General features: G+C 36.3%; 1 protein-coding gene across 7 annotated transcripts; it reads right to left on the bottom strand.

Annotated features, from left to right (window-relative positions):
* On the bottom strand, positions 1-27,721 carry LOC130927440 (zinc finger protein Helios-like). Of its 7 annotated transcripts, none has more exons than XM_057853262.1 (8): positions 27,467-27,721; positions 25,508-25,557; positions 19,632-19,715; positions 16,608-16,782; positions 12,716-12,883; positions 7,787-7,924; positions 7,340-7,453; positions 1-5,565 (listed from the first exon to the last, which is right to left on the bottom strand). In XM_057853262.1, the coding sequence occupies exons 2-8, from the start codon at positions 25,520-25,522 to the stop codon at positions 4,757-4,759; spliced, it is 1,503 nt and encodes a 500-aa protein (XP_057709245.1). In that variant the 5' UTR covers positions 25,523-25,557; positions 27,467-27,721; the 3' UTR covers positions 1-4,756. The 7 variants fall into 7 exon arrangements, with proteins under 7 accessions (XP_057709245.1, XP_057709244.1, XP_057709246.1 ...); XM_057853261.1 differs by lacking the exon at positions 27,467-27,721 and adding an exon at positions 26,123-26,562; XM_057853260.1 differs by having other exon boundaries at positions 2-5,565; positions 16,608-16,799; positions 27,467-27,720.

Below are 27,721 nucleotides of genomic sequence, written 5' to 3'. Positions count from 1 at the left end.
GAATGTCATCACAAACCATTACAAAACTGTTCATAGAAATCAATTTTATTGTGACAATTTGCAAGCCAATGGTTCTCCTCACCCTTTTTTGAATCAGAGAACCACTTTCAATAAAAATAAGGTATTCTTCACAAAAATGTGCCCCGATTTTCTTAGATTTTTGTTCAATTCCACCATTCTCTATTTCAGAGACAAGATTTTACAATAGCTCAATTTATATGCTTTGTTTGGTGATCAGTAAATCCAATTTATTGGAACATAAAAATATACAAGTTTTGCAAATTCCTGAGCTCCTTGTGTGCTTTTTCATTGTCGATGTGAACAATATATTACAACTCAAAACAAAACAGAAAACAGTATATGTAACGTACAGTACACAGACAAAAACATCTGTCTTTATCATTCCATTGTTCTTATAAGCATGATTTTATTTGTGCCGCTGCGATAACAGAAAAGCATATTATATTTCACGGGTACGTGATGTAAACAAATGTGCTAACAAAAGTTTTATGGTTGCTGAGCACCACAGAGTAAGACAGGGGGAAGTGGGGGGTTGAAAAAAGCTGCCGTTTGTTTAAGATATTAAATAAGAACATAAGTTATAGTTAATAAAGAGACTGAGTTGATCTTTGAGGATTATGGTCTGCATCCAGTGATACAAATTCTGCTTCCACAAAAGGAACTATTTATCAGGCAGTCTTGCAAACTGATAGTAAATAATTTCCATACAAGCCTTAAAAAGTGTACTTTTGGTTTCAGCAACAGTTTTTACTCAACCTCTTGAATAAAACATTAATTTTTGTATGACTAAAGTGCAAGGTCAGCGATACAAAACTTTCTTCTTCACTTTTCTTACGAGCTGCCTCTTAGAGGTTAAAATTCCTTCCTTTGCAGTGAAAAGCTATTTAGCTGTAACTCGTATCTGCATTTTGTACTGAATAACCTGCCATTGTTTGAACATATTGAGTTGGTTGTAATAGGTTTTGCAATGTAATAATCGAGGTAAAAATATTCGCAACCTAAGCCTACAAAATAACACCACACTTACAACAAACAATGCCTCAAAATACTTTTTTTTTTTTCTTCTTTTTTTAATTTAAAAGTTTTGAGGCACAGTTTAAGGCATAATGTATAGAAAGTACTCCCACACGTATGTTTGAAAGGGTATACAAATTCTATTTACAGTGTTTAAGTTCAACCCAATCAGCAAAAATTTTAACTAAAAATGTGATTTCTCCAACTGGGAATGATTAATTATACATTCATTGATTTTCCTTACGCCAGCAATCATATTAAACATATGAATGAATACATTGGTTTTGCCATACTTTTGCTTTAAAATTGAAAAGGATATGAAAGAGCTTATATTTCAATGTTTCAGTGTTTAAGGAGTAAGCCCACTATTTAAGTGCAAAATGTAAAATAAATGGAATTCAATGGTTTTATTACAATAATATTGGATACTATCACAACATATAGTATATTTACATGTATGTGAATATTAACAAATGTGTTATTTGTTTGCTACTATTCTGCACAATCACATTATTTTAATGTAACAGTACGTCAATAGTTTTTCCATGCCATTTTAGCTTTGCAAAATGTTTTCAAAAATATTGAAAGTGTATGATAAAAGGCAGCAAAACACAACTATGATGTTTCAACAAGCAACCTTATGATTAAACAATTTTTGTTTGGAGAAAACAATAGCGTGAAAAAAATCTATACTAATTTGAATTTCAGACAGCAGGAATGTTTTATATTGAATTACATTGATATTACCCGCAAAAATTTTGGTTACTAAAACCAACTATTCCTTGTTAATTTACTATGTTTTGATTGCCCTTCACAATAGCAGAAGTAAGAAACAAAATTAAATGACAAATACACCACCCTGATTAAAATTTACATTTTCAGTGCCATGAAAAACTTTTCTCTCTAAGTCAAGGACATAAACACAAAATTCAGTTTTAAATGATTTCATGGTCTAAGGGGAAAACACTGGTGACACAGAATTGGAACTTTTTATGTTAGGTAACATTTGTACAATATTACCGCAATGTCATAGTATGACTTTTTTCTCGTAGTAACAGTTGGACTATTTTCCTCGTAGAAATAGTATGACTCTTTGCTGTATTTCGTTGGGCTAATGTAGTTGAATGAACAGCTACTTACTTTATGTAGCGCTTCGCCTCCGTTAAAATCCACAATATTGAAAGCATCTTGTCTTTTAGATCAGTTTTACAAATAAGGAAAAGGAAATCCTTCATATTCTGGCCCATCTACATCAAATCATTATCAGAATTATTTATAGGCTACCAACACTTCGTCGTAGCTCCTAGCTACGTAATAGCGAATTACAATAATATTGTGCATCTCCAGAGTCTATATTTTAGAATCTGCTTCATTAATTAAATTCATTAATAAGGAAATCCTTTATCTTTTGACTAATTTACAAATTATAATCAATAAATGGTTCATATTAATGTTTAATCGTAGCTCCCAGCTAAGGTAAAGTGCGTAGCGGTTTGCTGTATGTAATAATACTTGTTTTCTTGTAGTACCAGTATGACTTTAATCTCTTAGTCCTTTTTTTCCCTCTCTCTATATGGCCTTAACCCTCTGTCGTACATCTGGCATGAAATTAACAGTTGTGATTATGTGATTGTCTGGGGATGCTTTGTTATTTCAGGAATTTAAGACGCTCAAGTTGGCTTCTTGGCTTACCAAAGAAAGTGGTAACGATTAAGTCAGCCTGTTCAAAGTGCAGAATTTATTCTTAAACATTTGATTTTCATTTTAAAGTGGCAAAAATATGTACAAAAATATTTTAATAAGGGGGTGAAATACTTCCCAGCACTGTATGAATATTTGTTGCAATGAATAATCTTTCACTCATTTGTCATCAAAATCATATTCATCGACTATTGTCTCCATTAAATTGCCGGATAATGACAATGATAGACGCCTCATTTATTCAAACTGGGACGACTGGCTGTGGAAGCTCATGTTTTAGTGCCATTGACGGCGCTAGGAGTCCAATCCATTTTGACTAGGAGGGGTGAATAAACACACGCTAGTTAGTCATTGGCAGTCTAAGAGTTAAATGCTGCCAACCAACCTGAACATCTACTTTAGGTAAGAGTAGAGGGAATGCCTTATGTCTCATATATAGCTGTAATCATTTTAATAATGGATAGCTGACCCTTAAAAATAACACAAGAATCAAAATAAATACTGTATCAAAGCAGATTTGAATCGTGATAATGGCATGAGTTAACATTTTCCATAGACTTCATAATATATTGACGGGACACGGGGGGCGGGGCCGATTAATAGGGGGCCTATCTCCGTCAAAGCTGACTGAGTGGAAACACAGACAAAGAGCTTTTTACATTGAAAATTCTTGTGAATAAATGCTTAAATCCCTTAATTCTTTATAGATATGGATGTAATACAGTCTCGATTCTTGGTTAAAAGCAAAGAAAAAAAAAAAAAAAAGGGCAGTTAGCATTTATTTTACGTAAATATGTCGAAATTGCTGCTAGTCTTTAAGCCACTGTTGCACCACCTTATTACCAAAAGAGCTTTTTACGTTGAAAATTCGTGTGGATAAATGCTTAAATCCCTGAAATCTTTGTAGATATGGATGTAAAACAGTCTTGATTCTTGGTTAAAAGCAAAAAACCGAGCAGTTAGCACTTATTTTATGTAAATATGTTGAATGTGCTACTCGTCTTTAAGCCACTGTGGCGCCGCCTTATTACCACAGCTTTTTACGTTGAAAATTCTAGTGAATAATGCTTAAATCCATGAATTATTTCTAGATATGGACGTAAAAAGTCTCGATTCTTCGTTAGAAGTTTTAAAAAAAAAAAAAAAAACAGGCAGTTAGCATTTATTTTACTTCAGTATTGCGAATTATGACACCAATAAAGTAGCAGTTAATTTCTCCCGTTGATTTTTTTCACAACATTTCAAAATGCATGCATGGTACGAAAAATATCATAATTACTTTGAATCCTCGAACGAATCACCCCTGAGACAATACTTCCTGTTTGTTTGCAGTACAGCTTTCATACTTTTTCAACCTAAATCTGACATTGCGTTGATTTTAAGAATTACTGCAACCGACTGCGAAGCATTACTTAAACTTAACTGAAGCTGAGTGTGGGCAGGCCCCCTACCGTAGGCAAGGCGCAGGGTATGGCGGAAGTGTCATTTCAAATATATAATAAAGTCTATGCATTTCCGCAAATGCAAAGACAGTGAGAGACAATATTAAAAGAGACAAACACGTCAAAATGGAGAGCAAGCAGCATCAGGTGACCAAACTAAATTTGCAGCACACTCTTGTTGTAATTTGTAAGTTATAAAAAGTTTTTGGGGCCACGTCATTAGAGGGGAAATCAAAATATTAGAAAAAAAGAAATCACAATATTATTACACTAAAAATATGACCAGCCTGGAAACTACACCAGTCAGCCATTTAGTACACTGCTGCAGAAATGATTTTTGGTCAAAGTTATCCTTGAGGTCTGTTTTAGCAAGCTTTTAAAATGGTTTCAAAACAACTGATTTGATCACATTTTAGTAGCATGCACTGTTATAAAGCCTTCATATGGTTGTTCAGCTGTTCACATTCACGCTGCTTTGTAGCTGAAAAGTCTGTAGTACTACTACTACTACTACTACTATTACTACTACTACTGTAAAAAAATCTTCCCTCATTTCTTTTTACACTTGTATCAGTTATTTAGTGGAATGTATGTTCACCGCGGACAATATGTGAGGAGAACTCATAACGGTCTTTGCTGCGGTAACCGCATATGTTACATTCCAGTGGATCCCTGTATCCATGGCAACCCATATGGATAGTGTACATGACATGGTCCAGGAAGAGCACTTGGCAATGGTCACACTGGAAGGCTCGCAACTCCCTGCCTTCTCTTCCAAAAACCCGCACCCCTTCCTGGACTGCAGGCCTCTCTGCGGATTCACGAAGTACCCCGCTCCCAGTGCCTGACCCAGCTCTGGGTGACACATCTGTCATGTGATCACTCGAATAAATTGCTGGGCTTGATCGTGACCTGAGACTGGATGGCAGATTGTTACCAGGGTTAGTGTTCCGTTCCTGAGGGCTGCTGCGGGCCGACTCGGGTGAGTCTCCTCCGCTGTTGCTCGGCGACTCTTCGTGAACCGACTGGTTTGGTTTTCCATGCCGAGACAAAGAAGCGGGACCGTTGGAGACGGTGTGGCTGGGAAAATCAGGGTGTAATGGGGCCTGATGCGGCAGCGAGTCAGTATTCCCTGTACGCTCAACTCTCGGGTCAAGAGGCAGAACATGATGGTAGAGAGGGTTGACCATGGGCATCACCTCAGTTATGGAGAGTGGGTGCCCTGTGTGGTGGAGAATGGGCCTAATTGTGTCTGATCCTAGGTATGTGATGGCATTGTTCATAGCCTGGTCCATCATATGGGCTGATAACAGTTCAGCCTGTTTCTCAAACTTGAGGCCCATCTCGTATCCCATTTCAGGGTAGCTGAAGCGCCCCAACTTTTCACCTGTTTAAAACAGAAAAGTATCATTACTGGGCGATCCAAGACTAGGACTTGGTCTTGAAATAGAATTACAAATTGATACATGGTTTGTCCTTCAACACACCTTTGCTCTTGGTTTACTTTGCATTCATGATAAAAACGTGCTTAAGTTCCCTGAAGTGTTCTTTCCGTGCATCTAATTGTATTAACATATACTGTATTTATGTGTATATACCATGTATTGTATGCTTTAATGATGTGTGAATAAAACTAAAACTAAACTAATCCTGTCTAAGGTTAATGGCCAATTCTCTCTGACAAGGGATCGAAATGTTGGCAAAATAGTTTTAGCTCAGGCTAACGCGTTCATTTTTCCAAGCCAGTAATCTGATTAAAGTTAGTTTCCTTAGTGTCTGTGCGTTACTATTTTGTTGTTGCCTCATAATGTATGTAGAATGAAGAATACTGTAGTCATGTACGAAGAGCATTTTGAATAGACAATGCTAGAAAAAGGTTCCCGGTACTTGTTTCCATGGTAACCGCTCACAGCTACTTCCTGTTTTGGTCTTGAGTCACACGCCGCTAAGTGTTTCGGGACTGAGAAAGGCATGGGCCAGGCTGCCAGTGCGGGTACACATTGGAGCCGAGTGTTAAGATGTGCGAGGGAATGTTGATCTGTTAAATCAATGAATGAACGTGAGTATTTTTCCTTCATTCTGGAGGGTATCACCGATAGTTTGGACCCCCTACATGCCTGGCCGTTTCATAGCTTTCGTTGCAACGACGGGCAGTCATTGCTCCAAGTTGGCATGCATTGTTGACATCATATTCGTGTTGCAAATTTATGCTGTGAGGTCACTTGTTCGTTTAGCATCTTTGGGATGTGTTGTAAGTTCGATTGAGTGAAAGTGCTCAGTTGCCAACCAACACGTTGTGAATTGGGTATAAGAAAGCTAAATGTCAGATAATTATTTTTCTACTGGCAGTCAAATTAATGTTTGTTAATTACACGTTGTACTTGGTCTTCAATGCGTGAAAGTATGAGAGGCGGAAAACCCCATCCACATTTTAATATTACTAACCAATCTCGAACAGGAATGCTGTAAATTGTTCTCTCTTAATAATATTGCAAATAGCGACATTACAGCTGTACCTAACCACAAAAAAAAACAAAAAAAAAAAACATCACCACTCTGTCCTGAGGCTTCTCGAACTTCCTCAATTTGCATACAGTACCTTTTACATGACAAATAATCTAAAATAGCCCAATAAAATAAAACAAAATATAAACTATATAGGGAATGGAAAACGTGAGAACCAACCTGGCTGGTTGTTCTTTTTTTATATTATTGGGGATGGCGTGGCTCAGTGGTAGAGTAGTTGTCCCCCAACCAAGAGGTTGTGGGTTCGATTCTGTGCCCTGATGAACTCGCCCAAGTATCCTTGAGCAAGACACTGAACCCCACATTGCTCCTGGTGCTGCGTCACCAGTAGGTAGATGACGATGTAGTGTAAAGCGCTTTGAGCACCTTAAGGTGGAAAAGCGCTATACAAGTAAAACACCATTTATACCCAAGTACAGAATATAATATTTTACTTTGAATATTTTGTGTTGAAAAACATAATAGTTTATAATTTAGATTATTATTATTGTTAGTATTACATTTACACAATTATACGTTCTATTGATTTTCTGCCCATCCATCCATCCAAAAATACAATACCAGTGTTCTCCTGAGAGTGATAAAACACAGCATGTAAACCAGCTGACTGGCTGCCAGTGTTGAAAAATACCCACCCACAAATTTCTGGGGTGTGGTGCTCTTCCTTTTCCCAACATTACTGTGCATTCTTTCAATAACGAGCGGTCGCTCAAACGTAGCCATAGGCCTAGGCTCTTTCGGAAGCTCACCTGCAAAAACATTAGCAAAACAAAGAATTAATTTTACTGGAGGAAGATCATGTTTTAGCGTAACGCTGTGGTTGTTTTTAAGACTGTTTTTAAATTGATATTAAATTATCCACAAATACTGGTCAAATTATAATTGCTCATTAAAGTTTTTTTTCCAAAGACGATGACAACAAAAATATAGTTGAGTGTTACCTCATTTTATGAGTTATGATTTGTAACTGGATTTTTTTGTTGTTTTTTTTTTTTTTGCTTATAGCAGGCAAATATTTTAGTGAATTTTGTGTAATTAACCATACCTTGTGTGTGTACAATCCTAGTGCAAATACAAATTACCTGCATAAGGGCCCGTTTTGGCAGTTGAGTCCAGCCCAATGCTCTGCAGGTAACTATGGCAGCGTTCTTTGTGCTCCTCAAGGGAACTGCGTTGTTTGTAGCTCCGCCCGCAGTAGTTGCACTTGTGTGGTTTGCCCACTAAAAGTGAAAAAATTCAGAAGACAAGCTATTCATCCTTTAATTCATTCATTTCTAAACTGAAAAAGTGTAGGCACCAAGAGTACAAAAAGATATCAGGCATCACACCAAAACTACTCCCTTGAGATAAATAGTGGTGAGTGCAGATGGCATTGCAATCTTAATTAACTATTTTGTGGTCCATACCATTCACTGTATAACGTTGGAATATCATTAGGCACAATAAATAAATAAATGTATAAATAAATATTTTATAACATGGACATTGCTGTTTAGGGTTTTTTTTTTTTTTTTTTTTGTACGAACTGATATAATACAAAACTCATTAATGAAAGCAGGGTTCAACATTATTTAGTAGGTTTTATTAAGTAGATATCTGTACCTCCTACACTGCGAGAGACATTAACGTTTTATATTTAGCAACCCACCAACATATGAAACTGTGCAGATGTTGAATAGACCTTTAGAATTAACCTTTCAGATGGTAATCTTATTCATGCAAATAGTTCACCACAGGCTGTGAGACTCAGAATTTCCTCTTATATTTACATCAAATTTAACACACCATATGGACGCAAGTATTATGACACTTGCCCTTTCCATGGACAAGCCGAACCAGAGAAAATTTCTGTGTCCTAACTATTCCCACTAAGATGTACGCGTATATTTCTGCAAAAGTGTTGCAGTATGAGTATGATTACACTGGAAGTCAATTTTGGGATTTACCGATTAATCAATACTTTAGTTCCAGTGGAAACACCAAAGTCAGACATATTCCCTAACACTATGTTAATTGACTTCACATTGAAATAACAAAAAAATACAGGTATGTTCTACCTGTGCTTTTATGGGTTTTCTCCGGCTACTCCGGTTTCCACGTCCTAATAACAAGATTGGTATGCTGATTGAGCACTCATAATTGTCCCTAGGTAAACTTTGAGTGTGTGCATAAATGGTTGTTCATCTATTTGTGCCCTGCGATTGGATAGCAACCGATTGAGGGTATAGACCCTACTCACATGACGTCACAACCACGCCTCCGCGCCATATTGTCCGTCATCTCGTCGTGTTTACGCATTACCGCTACGTAAATTCCTCCTATTATGGCGTGTTTTTCTGCTCGTTAACGTTAATAATCAAAATGGTGAAGGCGTGTGTGGCGGTTGATTGCAGTAACAGAGAAGATAGACGGAGAGACTTGAAGTTCTACCGTATTCTGAGAGACACGGAGAGGAGAGCGAGATGGACTGCTGCAATTCGATGAGAAAACTGGGCACCAAACGATCACCACAGACTATGTAGTAGTCATTTTATACCTGGTAAGATGCATTTAATATATATTTAGAGGGTTTTGGGCTGACAACCACAAGTAAGATGATTGCAAGGCTAATCGCTGACAACATACAGTTTCAAATTCAAGATGTTTATTTCTTCCGCCATCATTATTTTTTGAATAATATTTAGCTGGTACCAAGTGAAAGAAGCTGGCCTCGTCTCCAGATCATCAGTTAAACAGGTGTGTCCAAACTTTTTGCAAAAGGGGCCAGATTTGGTGTGGTAAAAATGTGGTGGGCTACCTTGGCTGATTTACGTAGAACAATATATTTAAACACATTTTAGCAAGCCCTTCTGTGTGTCACATTTGCTTTATTATAATTTTTTAAATTCATAATTTCAACAATCTCGCCTTTGTGGCATTCTCTTTCGACACTCGGGCTCTTGCGAAATACTGCTCCTGTGAAATTAAACTAGCTTCAAGTTGCTATAATTTCTCGCTGCGTATCTTCCCTGTAATGTTGTACATGTCAGCGTGTCTTGTTTGGTAATATTGCGTTACATCGAACTCTTTGAAAACAGCGACTGTCTCTTTGCAAATGAGAAAGACACAGTTGTTGCGTATTTTATTTAAAAAAATAGTCAAATATCCACCTATCCTTGAAGCATCGGCCATCGCAGTCAACTTTTTTTTTTTTTTTGATTGTCGCCATTTTAGAAAATTGGAAGTAAAGGGTTACACGGGGTAATGTTGCTTAGAGTGTTGCTCTTAAAGTTTTTCAAAGTTTTGTGAGAATAGGCTGAGTTTCTGTGGACAAGATAGTTGTAGATATCATGGGTAGCAGATGTCAGGCAGAGAAGGCGAAGACAGCGGGTCGAAAAATATCGATTTAGGCATCAACTATGGATCTGGCGAATGGATAGACTGAAGCTTTTCCACATAACGCCTTTTATGCAACGCATCCAATGAGTTTACAGCGTCTGAAAGCACCGGGGCTTCCATGAATTGCACTATAAATTGCACGACAAATTGAAACCATTGAGAATACGGATAAACAATGACGGACAATATGGCGGCCGGATACAGCGACACGTCATTCTGTGACGTTGGTGAGTAGGGTCTATACCTAGTGCCTAGTGCCCATAGTTAGTTGGGATAGGCTGCAGCACCTCCGCAACCCTCGTGAGGATAAGCGATGCTGAAGATAAATAAATGAATGAAACAATTTGGACAAATGGTTAGAGTGCAGATTCTTTCACTTTTTTTTTTTTTTACTTGACTTTTGTAGTTTTTGACTAGTTTTAAAGAATCAGCAATGGAAATATAAGAAACTAGAGTGCAGTTAAACATTTTTACATATAAAGAGAAATTGGCAGTACTGAAGATCCCTAAAACTACACTTCTCATGGTCGAAATTTAAAACAGTTGACCCCAAATTACAAAACTACAAAGTCTATAATAAAGTAAATGAAATGAATACAATAATGTGTAGAACTATCTATGGCTTAAAAATTAGGGTATTTTTGGAAGTTTTATATATATATATATATATATATATAATCAAAGTAAATTAAAAATACAACCTTTTATTTTCCAGTTAACTTTACTTTTTCTTTGAAAAGTGCATTTTATTCAATAACTAGTGATTAACAGTGACATTGCATTAAAATAAAAGTCTACTATAACAAAGGAAATAAATGAAATTAAAAAGATAAATATTAGAAATACAGTGGTACCTGTACATATGAATTTTATTCGTTGAAGGAGTTGGGTTGGAAGTCTAAATGGTCGTATGTCCAGCGGGATTTTCCCATAAGAATAAATTATAATTTGATTAATTCGTTCCACAGCCAAAAAACCTGTGGTTAATCCTTCATAACTACTGCAAGTACAATTACAAATAGCAATTACACATAGAAAAACAAATAAATTGTGAATACAAATCGTAATAATAATAATAATAATAATAATATAATAATAATAATCTAACAAATTGGGTTCTAATGTGGTGGCTGTGTTTTGCATGCTGTTCCTGAACAGACTGACGTGAGACTGAGAGAAGTGCCGAAGAATTTTTATTATCACTCTTCATGTTTTGTTGTTGTTAGTGTCGGCTATGGCAGTCAGTAGCCGTGTTGTTTTGCACAAGTGATTAACCTGGCGAAGCTGGCGACTTCCTCGCCGATGTTACAATGAAAATAAAATTGTCACCCTAATTTACAAAGACTGGCAAACGGAGGTCGGAGGAGGACCGTCGAGATCGTAGACATATTCCATCATTTCCATCTTAATTTCAGTGGTAAGCGTTACCTTTTTTCACAACATGCACTAACATTCTTGGGATCCATGTTGATTTCTAACAAGAAAATCCGCCTTGCTGCAAATTGCAAATCTTGCGGATAAACAATGAAATTGCCACACTGTTGCAAATCGTCATATTTCGGGCATGTCGTCGTAATGTCGAGACAGACTACCAGTCAATATTTACGTCGGCTGTCGGAAGGATCGTATGTCGATCGTATGTCGTTAAGTGTGTGCGCACCTTGGCCACAGGGAGGCACTACTTTGCACTGCCAAGTGTCTGGTGTCAAAGGGAAGACAAAAAATAGTTTTCGATGTCTTTTTTTGTAAAGTGTGCATAGAGCATATATATGGTGGCATTTGTGTGCGTTAATATTTATTTTTTTGAGAGTTACATAAGGTAAATCGATTCCAACTTCCGGTAGCGCTTGCACATTGCATCCGAATTGTATATTTCATTGTACATTACCATTGAGCTAGTGAGTGTGTTCAGAAAACAAAATATATTATATGTTTTAATGCTCAATATGTGTAATTTTCTTTTTCTTTTCTTTTTTTATGTGTGTTAGGCGTTACAGTTTACATCAACTGTAGTGTGTTGTGGGACTGTTCAAATATTCCAAACTAATCAGTTTCCATCAGCACCAGTCCTGTTCAATTGAATATAAAACGTCATATGACCCTGACTGAATGCAATTTTTTTTGTTTTTTATGTATGATCTCAATCTTAAAATCGCCCAGCCCGAATTTACATGCAACTCTTAGTTGAGGAAATACAAAAAACCAACACCTATCAACACAGAAATACACCAAAGTAAGTTACGAGAAGCAAGCGCACTTTAGCAACTACAGTGTGCATGAGCAATTCCTGAACCTGGAAATGACAGAGCTGTATGACCTTAATATTTAAAAAATGTAAAAGAGGGGAAAGCACATCCTTTCTGATAGGAAAGTGGGTTACAGTTGACAGACTCAACCAGTGGTCCCCTCTTAACCATAATTTTCCATCTGGGCGAGTCAACTAAGATGTAGAACCGCATTTTTTACAGTCCTTGCGACAAATATTTTGTACAGTGTATAGATATCTGACAAGGAGTTTGTTTTGCCTTTTCTGTCACAGTTTTCATATGACAGCTTCGCCTATTTAGCAACTCATCTAAGAACAAAACAAATTTTGGGGTGCTAAAGGGAAGAGCCACAATGAAGCGTCTTACCAGCATGTGTGCGCAGATGGCCCGTGAGAGCATCACGGCGGCGACAGGCATAGCTGCAGAATGGGCATTTAAAGGGTTTTTCACCTGTGTGCAACTTAATGTGCCGCAGCAGGTTTCCCTTCTGAGTGAACGAGACACCACACTGGTTGCACTGGAATGGCCGGTCACCTACAGAAAGAATAACCAGGAATTTAGCTGATTGCATTAATTGGCAATTTACGGTATTGAGGAAATATCAGGAATGGATATGTGGAACAATGGGAGTACCGGTATATCGAACTCCCATGTGATACATTAAAACTGTTCAGACCATAAGGACACTCAGATTCCTATTCTCTTCGTCTAAACAGCTGAACAGGACAGGTAAAAAAAAAAAATAATAATAATAATAATACATTAAAAAAAAATATATATATATATATATATATACTATATAGTAGGAATAATCCCATCTTCACATTGAATCGCATTGAATCGGTCACAATTAGACTGTTCTGTTACAGTAAAATGATAATTTACTGAATATAAATGTAAATAACTGTAAAAATGTAAATAAATGTAAAAAACAAAAAACAAAAAATAGTTGTAAAAACTTAACTACTGTATTTTCTGGACAATAAATCACACTTTTTTCCCTAGATTAGCTGGGCCTGAGAAATACTCAGACGTGACTTAATTAATCCCCGTATATCTTGTGTTGTTTTAGCCGTAGTTTTTCTGTAAATAATTGTTAATAAATTACATTAACAGACGCCTAGTTAACCTATTGTTCCGTAATTAGTATATTGTTTAATATTTAGGGCTGTCAAAATTATCGCGTTAATGGGCGGTAATTAATTTTTTAAATTAATCCATTAAAATATTAGACGCAATTAACGCACATGCCCAGCTCAAACAGATTTAAATGACAGTACTGTGAAATGCCCACTTGTTAATTGTGTTTTATGGAGTTTTGCTGCCCTCTGCTGGCGCTTGGGTGCGATTGATTTTATAGGCTTCAGCTCCCATGAGCATTATGTAAGTAATTATTGACATCAACAATGGCGGGCTACTAGTTTATTTTTTGATTGAAAATTTCACAAATTTTATTAAAACGAAAACATTAAGAGGGGTTTTATTATAAAATTTCTATAACTTGTACTAACATTTATCTTTTAAGAACTACAAATCTTTCTATCCATGGATCGCTTTAACAGAATGTTAATAATGTTAATGCTATCTTGTTGATTTATTGTTATAATAAACAAATACAGTCCTTATGTACCGCATGTTGAATGTATATCCATCTTGTGTCTTATCTTTCCATTCCAACAATAGTTTACAGAAAAATATGGCATATTTTATAGATTGTTTGAATTGCGATTAATTGCGATTAATTACGATTAATTAATTTTTAAGCTTTAATTAACTCGATTAAAAAATTGAATCGTTTGACAGCCCTAATAATATTATTTCTTGGTCTGATAAAATATGACACAAAATTGCGACTTTTATGTTTTTCCCCCTCTTAATTGCATATATTTCTGGTCTGTGTGACTTACAGCCTGAAAAATACGGTATATAAATGTTGCTGATAATACCGTTAGAGTATAACTGCGTTTCTAACAGTGTTATTTTGCAGTAGTTAGTAATCTAATGAATTACTTTTCCCGTCTTTGCAACGCCGTTACCGTTAGTGAGAATGTTAAGTGGCGCGTTGCTCGAATTGGAATGAATGAGGTGCGAGTTGTGTGATTTTGTCACAGCTCCTGGGTGGTGACGCCGTTGCAAACGTGATGATGATTGGCTAATGGCTCAGAGCGTTAGCCTAGCATTCGTGCTCTAATTAGCATCAGCATTTAGCGTGGCGACCATCATCTTAAACTCCCGGGCAACTTTTTTAATTTTTTTTTTTTTTTTTTTTTTTACATATAGTTCGTGGCGTCGAGGTGTGTACAATTAATTGAAAATAATGTAGTTTTCCTGCTGAGTGCGCATTATCATCACCAAGTTGGTGTTGTCCTTGTAGATCCTCCAATATAATAATAATATATATATATATATATATATATATATATATATATATATTAGGGCTGTCAAACGATGAAAATATATATATTTAATCGTAATTAATCGCAATTAATCGCAATTCAACCCATCTATAATATATGCCATATTTTTCTGTAAATTATATATATATATATATTCTGTAAAATAAATTGTTGGAATGGAAAGATAAGACACAAGATGGATATATACATTCAACATACGGTACATAAGGAGTGTAGTGGGCATTTCACTCTACTGTCATTTAAATCTGTCTATGCTGTCCTCACCCCGAAGCGTCTACTTTTTCCAAAGCTAGACAGCTAGTGAACGACGCCTTAATAATCAGACTTCTTCCTTTTTCATCTGATTTATTAATAAAATGGCCTCAAACCATTGCCCTCTTTAGACTGTCGTAAAACTACAAAAAAAAGTACTCAAGCATTGTATTAGCAACAGTGTTAGCTTAGCACGCTATACAGAACTAAACATAAACAAAAAGCGTCTCATACAAAAAATATAACATTTCGCTTACTAACATAATATGTACATTCTTTACAACAACCATACTTACGGACAAATCTTGTCCAAGGATCATATAAGCACAACATTACAACGTAGGCGTCAGCCCGAGACGTCGTGCAGCCATATTGAACTGGCAAGACAACAACAAACCATGTCGCAAAGTGACCACAAGAGTTCGCTGTTTGACAGCACAAAAAGCCTTGCTGTAAAACTTACCAAAAGGCAGAATACTGTCTGAGCGGGACATGTGCGTTAATTGCGTCAAATATTTTAACGTGATTAATTTAAAAAATTAATTACCGCGCGTTAACGCGATAATTTTGACAGCCCTAATATATATATTGTTTTTTATTACCAAAAAGTCACGGTTCAGTATATACCTAGGTACGGTGGTCACGGATCGGTACAGGTTCAGTACACCAGGAAAAACAAAAAAGGCTTTTTTTCCTCTCAGCATTTAAAAATTAAAGTCTGTATACCATTACATTGTTATATTGGTGAAATTGGTAAAAAAATGCAAAATGTGTGACCTACGTTCGGTCTTTAATTTTGTTCAATTCAATCAGTTAATATAAACATGTGAAAGATGTTTTCTAATGTATCATGTGATAACTTATAGAACATGAAAAGTAACATTGGTAACTTTCCTGAGCAAATAATTACTCTTACAATGAGGTAACTGAGTTACTAACTCAAACACATTTTACTAACTCAAATACATTTTGGGAGAAGTAATTTGTAACTGTAACTAATTGCTTTTTAAAGTGAGATTTACAACACTGTACATTAATGAATCCTACTATTACAACCTTTAATTAGCGGTTCTATATCTGCAAACACAAGGACAATACTAATTGAAAAATACCTCTGCTTTTTTTTTCCAGAAAAAAATATCTCTGTAATAGAGAAATTTTTTACCAATATGCTCCTTAGATTCTGCAACTACATTTGATATTTTGACAGACATAGCTGTAGTTGTCCTGTATGACTTGAAAACAATAGGAATATAAATTGTAAACAAAAGGCGTTGTCTGTGTAATTAGATGCTGCATTTAGCAGTAGGAAGTATTTGTTGTTGTACATACTGTAACTACTCTCTAATAAGAGGAAAAAAACATGTGATCCGCAGTTAGTTGGAAACTAGAAATGTGATCATATGCTGTGACAACCATGGCTATCATGGCGTCAGTTGGAACAGGTTTTGGGGGATTCCAAGGATATTTTTTCCTGATAATAATTTCAAGTCAGCGTTATTGTCTTGGAACAAAAAAAAGACAGTGTTCCACGCCCCATGTGAAAGAAAACAAATGATGTCTGGCTGGTTTTGGGACAAATGCAATACCGTTTGGTTGTCGAGTAGTTGAATCCAATGGCATATTTTGTCCGGATATTCCATCTTGTGCATGACTTGGGCTCCCAGCCATAGATTCCTCTGCGACTGTCCCTTCTTCTCCTGTTTGGGGCTCACACACTGAGCTTATGTTGTCAGTTTCCTCACTTGTGTCTTCTTGCTTTATCTGTTTATCATTCAGATCTTCAACACAAAAACACAGATGCATAGATTATACAATTTCACTTACAGTGGGGAGAACAAGTATTTGATACACTGCCAATGGGTTTTCCCATTGGCAGTGTATCAAATACTTGGTCTCCCCACTGTAGATTAGCCATGATGTTTGAACAGAATCTCGCTAAACTTAGATTTCATTGCAGTATAATGAACTAAATAGGAGGATGCACTGTAACCTGGCAACTGAATTTATGTGTAGGAAGCTTTTGGATGGACTGACACGATGCCAAAATTAGAGGCGCGAAAGTTAAACAGGCTCATCTGGTTCCTAGATGACTCTGGAGAAAAAGAGGGCGTGTCTAGGGTACCTTCCCAGCAATGGACACCGGCGTGATGATAAGGTAAGTTGCGAAATTGTGTGTCTGTGGGTGTGGAGATAGTAGTTTTGCACATACTGTAGCTATGCCCAGTTACGCACATTTTCAGTGTAGTCCAAAATAATGGATAGTACAAAACTGCTGACTGGCCCTTTCTTCTTTTTTATTAATACAAAGCTAATGGAACAAAAATGGTAATCAGTTAATCAAATTATGGCAATCAGTTAACTCATTTTCTTGCTGTGAATGCTCATGTTTCAGTGCCATAAATTTCAATGCAATAAGTTCCTCCTTATTTAACTTTTGATACTTTTAAACAAATATATATATATATATATATATATATATATATAGTTAATATTTTTTATATTTTCATTTTTTAAAAATGTTTAAATATTTTTTTTTCTACATTTTCCTATATTTCATTTTTTAAATGTTTTGTTTTTTATTTTGGACTCACCAATTTTTAGTTTTAGTTATTTAAATACACATGTATGTATGTACATTTGTCAAATAAATCCAGGCTTCAGGGGCTTAATTAAACTCAAATAAATCAATTCAAATAAAAGTAAATTGAATATGTTTAAAGTCATTAACTCTTCCTTTAAAAAATTGCAATGAAAACTAAAAAAGGATGCTCAATCATTTTTTAAAAATTTAAATACCGTAATTTTCGCACTATAAGGTGCAACTGACTATAAGCCGCCACCCACCAAATTTGACACGAAAACGAAATTTGTTCATAGATAAGCAGCCCTGCAATATAAGCTGCAGCTATCTTCACTGTTTTATGGGATATTTACACCAAAGGATATTAACAAATGATGTTACTTTATTTGACAGCAGCATCATATGACTGTCATAAGACCAAATGAACCACCATGAAGCTCTGAACCAAGTGGCTGCAAAGCGTCATTGTTTTAAGAAGCTTCATTTGGCCATCACTGCTCCCTTAGGGGAGACAGTCAACCTCTGCTGCCACCACTGTTGTCAACACTGTTGTTGTCCAACATGCTTCCTAACATGCATTGCAGTGCTACAGATCAATTAAAATTTGTGTTCTGTGCTAATTATTTCTTCAGTTCTTGTTCCAGTTGTTTAATGAATTGCTACTTATGGTATTTGGTAACACTTTATTTGACAGTGGCGTCATAAGACTGTCATTAGACAAGACATTTTGACATGACACCATCATGAGCATTAATGAATGCTTATCACAGATGTAATTCAGTGTTTTCCGGCAAATTATCTCACTTTTGAATGGATGTAAAAGATCTGAGCGTGACATAAATTGGAGTCAGTGACATAATTTTACACTTAATGAAATCGGTCATAATCATTCAATAATGCCCATGATAGGTTCATGTTATGATTATGACGCCGCTGTCAAATAAAGTGTTACCTATTAACCCAAATGAATCAACAAATAAGCCGCACTGGCCTATAAACTGCAGGATTCAAAATGAGGGAAAAAAGTAGCGGCTTATAGTTCGAAAATTAGGGTAATTGTTATTACTAGACTTCTTTATTAAATTCAGTTGTGACATTAAAGATGAGCATTTAAACAAATAACTTCAAAAATTTGATTTGAACACATAACAACAAATTTTTGCTTTGCCTTATGCAATGGTGGAAATCTGGTGGGAGTCTGTCTTGTGACCACACAGTTTATTTAGTAGTTGATTTACCTTTAAACTTTGCTTTCTTTTCTTGATTTGTTCCTCTCTTCTCTCAAACCCATGTTGCTTCTGGTGTGAAATGTCATCACTGATGTGGAGGGGCTTTGTAGATAGTGTGTGAAAATGCCAGTATATAAAACTTACTGGTCCAGATGATCCGGTTTTGGGATTTACAACAGCAAAAAATAAAGCTGTGACCATACTTGGCTGTTTAACTACAGCTTCCAATCTGACTGCATCCTTGAGCTGTCCCTTCAGGCTACTCAGCGCTCATTTAGTTTAACTCTTTAAAGTTCTATCGAACGAACTGACGCTGAAAGACAGGAATTAGCAACAGACATCATTTGCACAACGCTTATAAAAAAGCTTAGAATTTATATTTCCACTTTAGGAAGGAACATAATGAACAAGCCTCATCTTCACGTCTGTATCCTGGCAACAAGAAGTCGACCCTGCATCTTTACATCTGTCTACTCTCAGTGTGACTGACTTCGATGTTTCAAGCGGTCAATTGAGGATTACTTGAAACACTTTCTGCAATAAATGTATTTCACATTTGAAGCACATTATCAACCTGGTTCTTTCAGCTAAGAGCACGATGCATTACTGCAGTTGTTTGTCTGAGTTCAAACAGTATGTTCCTCAAGCAGACGTTTTCAGCAGAGATGTTATTTTTATTTTTACTTATTGAGTGGATTTATCTTACAGTATGAACTGACATTATATTTTGTCTTATCCTCTTTAAAATTACACATTAATAATGTGTGATGCATGTACATTTTGTGAAGCTGAGCACTCACCAGTAGGAGAATGATAGGGCTCATTTTGTCCATTTGGTGTTGATATTCTTGATTTCTCCCTAACAGGAGAGCATTGACCGTTACCTAAAAAAACAAAGAAAAAATCTAAATATGACCCGTAAATGTGTGACCAGAAAATGTTCTGTGCACTTTTGTTGATCAACGCCACTGCCTTTTCAATTCAGCTGAGCTGGATTCCCGTTGTGAAGTTGCATAAGGAATCTTAACACATTGACTGCGCTAAGCGTCCAATCCATTTGAACCTGGAGGTAATGTTAATTCTCTGCAAGCCCTCCTAGTTCAATTGGATTGGACGTCTACGAGTGACAAACTCGTTTAAATTAAAGGTAGAACAATGAAAAGAGCCGACAATTGGAGGTCTGTCATTGTCACTGGTTTACATTGTTTGTGAAATTGACTTCATGTGCAACTTTTTTACACGTCGATAATTTAGACAAAACAACGAACCGCAAATCAGAAATGCCACTGAAAAAGACTATGAAAGGCAAGCTGTGTGTTAAGCAAGACAGATTGTGAAAAAGAATGCAATGACTCTTACATTGCAGATAGAAGAAAAAGAAGAGAAAAAAATTCCTTCAGCTACGGGCAGTGAAGGTCAGTGATAATGCATTGAATTTCTCCCAATAGGCTACATAATGTAATGTACATCTGCACACAAGGTTTTTCTTTATCAGTGTTTAATAAAGCACTGATAATTGTCTCCAGTTTTTTATTTTCATTTTTTTAACAAATGGCAACTGTGAAAGTAGTTCAACGCTATAGGAACCTAACTGAACAGACGTTGTAACTATGGTATCCTAATGTCCAGCAAACGTGGATCAGATTGCATCCTCTCAGCAGCTCAGGCTATGGATAGCCTGTGTCCACTCAGAGGGAGGGCAAACCATTCCCTTATCCCCTTACAGCCTTCTCCATCGGGTCTCTTGAACAATTCAGTGCCTAAAGGCAAACACCGCAACTGACCGAGCTGTCACTTCCCGAAGGAACCAGTGTGTGAGTCTTTATTTCTACAAAGAAAAACTTGCAAAAATATCCAGCGATTAAAGAATTAATTCAATAAGAAGTAGTTTAAATGGGAAATAATTGAGGAGGGTTTTGGGTACAGAATGACTGCAATAATTGAATAACACATTGCGATAGCCCAGCTTTCTTTTACACTACGGCCAGCATTGTGGCAGCTCCCCCATGAGAAGTGCACACCAGAAGATGCCGTACATGACACAGTCCTTAGGTCTGGGCTCAGGTTGCATGGCCTGGAGGAAATCTCAGGTGACTGGGGTGAGCTAACCCTTTGGCAATTCTGTCCTGGAGACTGACCTAGCCCAGATTTGTTTTAAGAACGTCCATTACTTTATTTCGGTCTTTCGTACATTTTATTAAGTCCAAACTAGGGATGTCTCCAGCCCATTTTTCAGAGGACCGTAATCGGGTGAAAAGGATCGGGTTTTTAATTTTTAAAAATAATAGTTACATTTTTTAAGGGCTAAAAAGAAACAAAATAATCCGGGAATACAATGGCATTGCCAAAAGAAACGAAAAAATATATATGTTTTATACTCTGCATCACTCCCGTAAAAAGCGGAACAGGAAGTACTGTAAACAATACAGTACTGTAACATGTTTTGAACTTTTTTCGGTATCGGATCGGGACTCTGTATCAGCAGATTCTCAAAATCAGGTGACTCGGACTCAAAAAGAATGCAAAAAGATACCGAGTCATCGAATTTTGATAATGTGCTGATACTGAGTCCCGATACGATACCTTGAAAACAGTGTTGTTTTCGTCAACAATGACGAAAACGAAAATGTTTTGTCAACTAATAATTTTTTCATGACAAGAACGTGACGATGACGAGCTTAAATCGTGGTTTAGGAGACGATAACATAACGAGTAGAATGCCAGTTTTCTTGACGAGACGAAAATGCGACATCATTTCTCTCATATGTTCACAATGCGTGACATTTTCAAATTGTACGTGGTGTATGTCAGCTTGCATCGTGGCAATGTTTGAGTCGTGCGACTTATGTGAGAAGCGCCTCTTTAGGTCATGATGTATCTTAAGCTAGGGTGCGCGCCATCTGGCTTGTTTGGAAACACGGTAAGATTTGTTTTCTTGTTTTGGCAAAAGAGAATATGCAATGTTGCTTTAGCCTTTAAAAGTATGTGCTGAGTGATCATCAGACGCTAAATGTAAATCCTAGCGTTAGCGTAGCATTTGCGTTAGCATTAGCATTAGCTCCAGAATGGCGAGCGTTCTCTTAAAACACTGGCCAGCCTAAAGAAAAACAATTTGGCTTTTCTGGTCAGAAAGTCTAGAGCAGTGATCCCCAACCACTGGGCCGGGGACCAGTACCGGTCCATTGTGCATTTGCTACCAGGCCGCATAGAAATAATAAATCATTTTTTAACAACTGCAATCTGGCCTGTGCCTCTCAACACATAAATATGCTTGTCTATGCTAATGACTACTCCAAGTAGAGATTTGTGTATGTCGCCATCTAGTTGTTGGCCACCATGACTGGGCTGTTTGCACACCTATAGCAGCCAAGTGTCAGTCAATGTAAACAGTAACGTTAGCTGCTATTGGCTGTGTGCTGCGAGCGGCGACATCTTTGAACATGTTTTTACTGGGAAAAGGCCACCTGCTGAACCAGAAAAGGAGCCTACAACCAAATCCATTCTGCATAATATGTGGCTAAAAGCAAACAAACAAGGCAACAAAAGGAAATGCACTGAGAGTATCATAACTCGCGGCGAACCATATTGCTAAAGCCAAGAAAGCTTTCACGATTGGAGAAGAACTCATTATGCCTGCGACCAAGGATATTTGCCGTCAAGTTTTAGGAGAGGCCGCTGTTAAAAAAGGTGGACTCAATGTATAGTGAGTTACAATTCACCTGCACTTCATGTATTTTTTTTAGCCCCGTCGTGTTATTTCATATTTTTTGTAATTTTCTGCCACACATTGCCGGTCCGTGAAAAAAAAAAAGGCCCACATTACACCGGTCCATGGTGCAAAAACAGTTTGGGACCACTGATCTAGAGGCTGTTAAACACTCGGACATTTTTTTTTCTTTTTTTTTTACATACAGTTTGTGGCTTCTAAGTAGGTCTAATTCAAAATAATGTACTGCTTTGACTGGTAAGTGTATTATAATCACAAATTTGGTGAAGTCCTTGTAGATGCTAAAATATGTGCTCGTCCGTCTATGCTCATTCGAAATTGTTGGAAACCTTTATCTATTTTTGGACTTTTGAATATTACAGACGAAAACATTTTTAGCAACTGTCGACTACAACTAAACGAAATTTGTATGAGATTTTGTCGACTAAAACAAGATGAAGACGAAAACATTTTGGAATGACTAAAATATGACTAAGACTAATAAGTGTCTTTGTCCAAAAGACTGAGAAATGAATTAGAAGGGCTGCCGAAAACAACACTGCTCAAAAATGTATTGATGAGGGGGGAAAAAAGCACATCCAAATGTCATGCCTTGTTTTTTTGTTTTTTTTCGTTTTTGTTTTTTTTATTGCAAATCAGTTTGTGCAGCACAATATAGGTTTTCAAACAAATTACATTAAATATTTAGTTTTACGTAATTAAAATTCCAAACAAGTCCAGCTATTAACCTTTTATTTGTACTTCGATGGATTCTCTAGTATGAATACTTATTGACAAGGCCTGATCAGGGTGTATTGTTCCAAAACATACCGTACTTAATTGAATTTACTTGTGCTGACTGATGTTAACACTGCTCAAAAGTAATTAAACAAGACAGGAGCTACACTTGCACACAATAATAATTTCTGGCAGCAAACTATCATTCTCCTGTGTGGTAGGGATGTGGTTTTTCCTGTCAACCGCCCCCTCCACCCTGAAGTCTTCCATACACTCATAAAACACACACACGCAAACACACGCGTAAATGCAACAAACAAAGATGACTCGTCCTTCAACAAACTTTGATGTTGTAGATTATTTCTTTCAATATGGAATCAATGCAATCTATCTGACAAAATTCACATTATCACATGATTTATCCTATGTTAAATAATTTAATAGATTTAAAGAGCCTACTGAACAGTACATTACAGTAAGTTCAATACATAGCATTTTCAAGCACAAATATGGGGTTAATCATGGAGGTGTTACAATTTCTATTTCAATGCACTTTGATTAACCTTAGGGTTACCTGTTGCACACAAATGATTAAATCATCATCTATAAGTACTATTCACTGTTTTTCTTGACCTCACATTCCTGACAGTCTAAATGAAGGCAATATGTTTGTATAGGTTCTCAGTCATCCACATGTACAATAAAAAACGGCAACGGTTTAAGCAAAACGTATGTATTCAATAAAAGCAATGTGATTACTCACTAAACCAAACCAAACTAAACATTGATGTTCAATAGCTTCATTCAAACAACATGAAGCCAACCAACAAGCTTCAATTAATAATTTATTTTTATTCATTTTTTCAAAGGTAAACTGTAGATGAATTAACAAGGTCGTCTAGATTTTTTTTTAAATTCATTTTGACCATATAATAACCCTAATTATAATAGTCAGCCAGTTTTAAAAGTCCCAACCAATGCCATGAACAACCAAGTTTTTTTTTTTTTTTTTGTAACACAGAAAAGGAAACTTAGAAAAATGGAAGTGCATTCATAATATTTAGCAGGATCCTGCTTACTCTTATATTTCATTCATTTCAAAGTGAGCAGCAAAAAGCCTGCATGACAGGATAATCGCTTAAACTGTTTCAACCTGATATGAGAAATATAACAGTAGTAATCAATGTAATAACTCAATATAAAAGTCAAAGTTGATTAAACTTTAAAGTAATCTAAAGTGAATTTCATTTATCAGGATTAAAAAAAACAAACTGATACAAAAGTCATCACGTGACTTCAGTTTGTCAGCATAAGATCCATATCTTTTTTTTTTTTTTTAATTCTTTGATGACATTTGCACGAGAAATGGCACTGCCCTTCCTGGCTGCCCAATATAACGTAGCATGGTTAAAATGACAATAGGTTTACGTGATTATCAAAATAACAATTGATGGAATCCCGCCTCTGCATGTTTTCCAGCGTGCCGCAAGTGTTTGTCATCAATTTAACTTGGGGGGGGTTATCATTTTTTTCCTGGTAATAAGGTCTTGTTTATAGTACAAAGAGAAAAAAAAAAAAAAGTTCCTGGCTTATTGGTACATTTTTAGCTGGCACCAGTTCCAGCTGTCAATAAGATACGAAACGTGCAATCACGCTGACAAATGAAAAAAACAAACAAACTGCAATTTCATTTCATCGGATATGTACAATGTCAATTGTTCGAAGTTTAAATAAATGAATGAATGAATAAATAAAATAAATAACAACGATAATAAATACCTTGGAAATTACACATTTTAAACAACTGCAAACAACTATACGTTATGAGAGATTTTCTTAACCCCCTACCCCTCACCAAAAAATGAGGGTTATACTATATGGTCACTGTTTTTGTAAAGGCATTCACAATAATAAAAAGCAAAATGCATTAAATTAGTTAAAAAATTATCCCCACACATCCATGTTCACTCCTCCAATGTATATACTGTATTTCATAAACAGTTGTTTTATGATTCACAGTGTTAATATATTACCATAAATCGTTTTTTTTGGGTGGCAACACTTAGGTGGTGGAATAGATTATTTCGATTCCTATAGCTTTTAAAGGGAACATTTATCTTAGAATTTAGAATTCATTTGCCATAATGTATATTGGGTTAAATATGAACCAATGTGGTCAACCTTTGAAACCTCACGGGTCATTAAAGCAGAAACAGTAGGCAAAAGACTTACTAGCAGAGTAGCCATTGAGTGCCTCCATTTTCAGTGCTTTGACGTTGCAGCTGCAGAGAAAACAAAAATGCTTACGTTACAAAAAACTTTCATGATATTTCTAGTAATTCCTGTCAAGAAATACATATACAAAGACATGAAATAACATTTGAATAGCCCGGAATTTGGGTATGAGGTCGTGTGCGTGTGCGCCTGCATGCATATTATATAAGATCAGTGTGGATTTGATTTAATTTATTGATTAATTTTATTTTTATTTTGTAATTTTATCACTTACCAAGTCTTTTTTATCTTTCAAATCAGAATAAAATTAATTCATAGCAAACATTTTAAGTTGAATTTACTTAATATAATAAATATTAAGTGAATATTTGCATGCATCTAGATTACAACGGCATCATCTACAGTTCTTTACTGATCAACACTGAACTCATTTGAAACTTTTCGACAACAAAATATTACATATTTTATTATAATATTACAAAATTTAAAGGTAAACACTGTTCATCTTTTATTTCACCACGCTTGGTAAAATTTTGATCTACTATGTTGTTCAATCACTGTGTAGTTGAACTAACGTGATATTGCCCGAAAAAGGTGAGTTGATATAATTACCTTCAAGTGTGTCTCCTGAGCAAACTAATTTCGAGGGCTCAGAGAGGGGATGGTAGGTCGCCTCCTACTCCCTTTCAAGACCAAAAATGTCCAAATCACTTCTTTCCTCTCTTGATAGTCAAACAATGCAGGAAGCTCAGCATTGTTAAATAAAGCTATGAAAGAAACCCCACCAGGAACGTGATGAGAGCAAGTTTTAAAGTAGAGGAGAGCATCTTCCCTCAATGGTGACCAAGCCAACTTCTCTTTCTGCGTGCTTCTTGAGGACTTAAAAATACAATATCACTCCTAAAAGGTTCGACACGGACCTGACTTGACAACAGGGACTTTGGAAAGGGAAGACTTGACGAGCTGCTTAGAAGGAAAAAAGCAGAGGGATGGATCAAACTGGATCCACCGGTTCCTAAGGAATTAGCCATAGTGACAAGGAGCACCCAGTCGCTTTTCAAGGGACTGGAAAATCCGTTGGTTCGTCAGTGTTGAAAGAAAGCAAGTGTTGGGGATGTGACTCATGCTTGACATGCAGTGCCTCACACAACTATGCCTGATTTAAAAGATTGGCTTTAAAAGGCATTTTTTAATGACAGCATCACAGATTAATCTATTCATTTTTTCTTATTTTTAAAGATGTCAATTGCTTTCCTGTAATGTTGTGTTTGAGATCATATAAAGCTGTTTATAGTAATAAAATTGTGTTTCAATGCGTTTATGTTGTACAGTTAATTGATCCTTTCAGTGCCATCGGCGATTATTGACGTCCAATCGTGGTCTTTTTCATTATTCTGCTGAGATTTTAAATGAGTTATCCCTAGTAGGAGCCCAATCCATTTGAACTGGAGGTACTGGCAGCGAGTGACGTTTTTTCATTTGCTGCCATTCCTCTCAGTTCAAATAGATTGGACGTCTAACGCTGTCCCTGGGAGCCAATTAGTTAATTCATACAATTTAACAGAATGTTGCAAATATAAATGGACCATTTTTGTTTTGGTGGTATTTTTCAACAAAGGTGGTCATCTAACACTGAGTGACAGAAGCCTATAGTTTTCATTCATGAAATCATGAAGTATTTGCATGTTAAATTTATTTGTAAGAGCCGCGTCCATTACCGTCATGCAAAATGAGACTATACTGTATCTCTTTGAAGTTTGTTATTCTGTGATTTTTAATGTATGTCCTTTTCATATGGGAATTCAACTGTCATGCAACAGGTGATCGGACTGCGAGCCTGCTCCTTAAAAACCTGAAGCCTATGTGCTGAATTTCAGTTTGTTTGTTTTTTTTTCGTTTGTTTTAGTTTCAATATACATATATAAATATTATTTGTGTTCGTCTTATTTCATTTACCTGAAGGATATGGATTCTATCCCAGTGAGTTGCACGGCGATCCAGAATGATTATCAAGGTGCGGATCTGACTTCATCGTTGCTCCGTGCTGAGAAAGATAGTAAGTCCGGGTCAGCTCCGAAGCTCCTGAAGCAACAGTAACCACCTATTAAGATGCGCCGCCGCCGGCGCAGTTCTTCTCCATCTCCCGCAGAGAGCAGCTGCAGAGTGAAAAGTGCCACTTGTGGTGCTGGGATGTAGTAAGTATTGTTTGGT

Source organism: Corythoichthys intestinalis, chromosome 12 (assembly GCF_030265065.1).
Source record: "Corythoichthys intestinalis isolate RoL2023-P3 chromosome 12, ASM3026506v1, whole genome shotgun sequence".
Taxonomy (NCBI): Eukaryota; Metazoa; Chordata; class Actinopteri; order Syngnathiformes; family Syngnathidae; genus Corythoichthys; species Corythoichthys intestinalis.
Note: the sequence above shows the minus strand (reverse complement) of the source record. Positions and strands in the feature narration are given on the sequence as shown.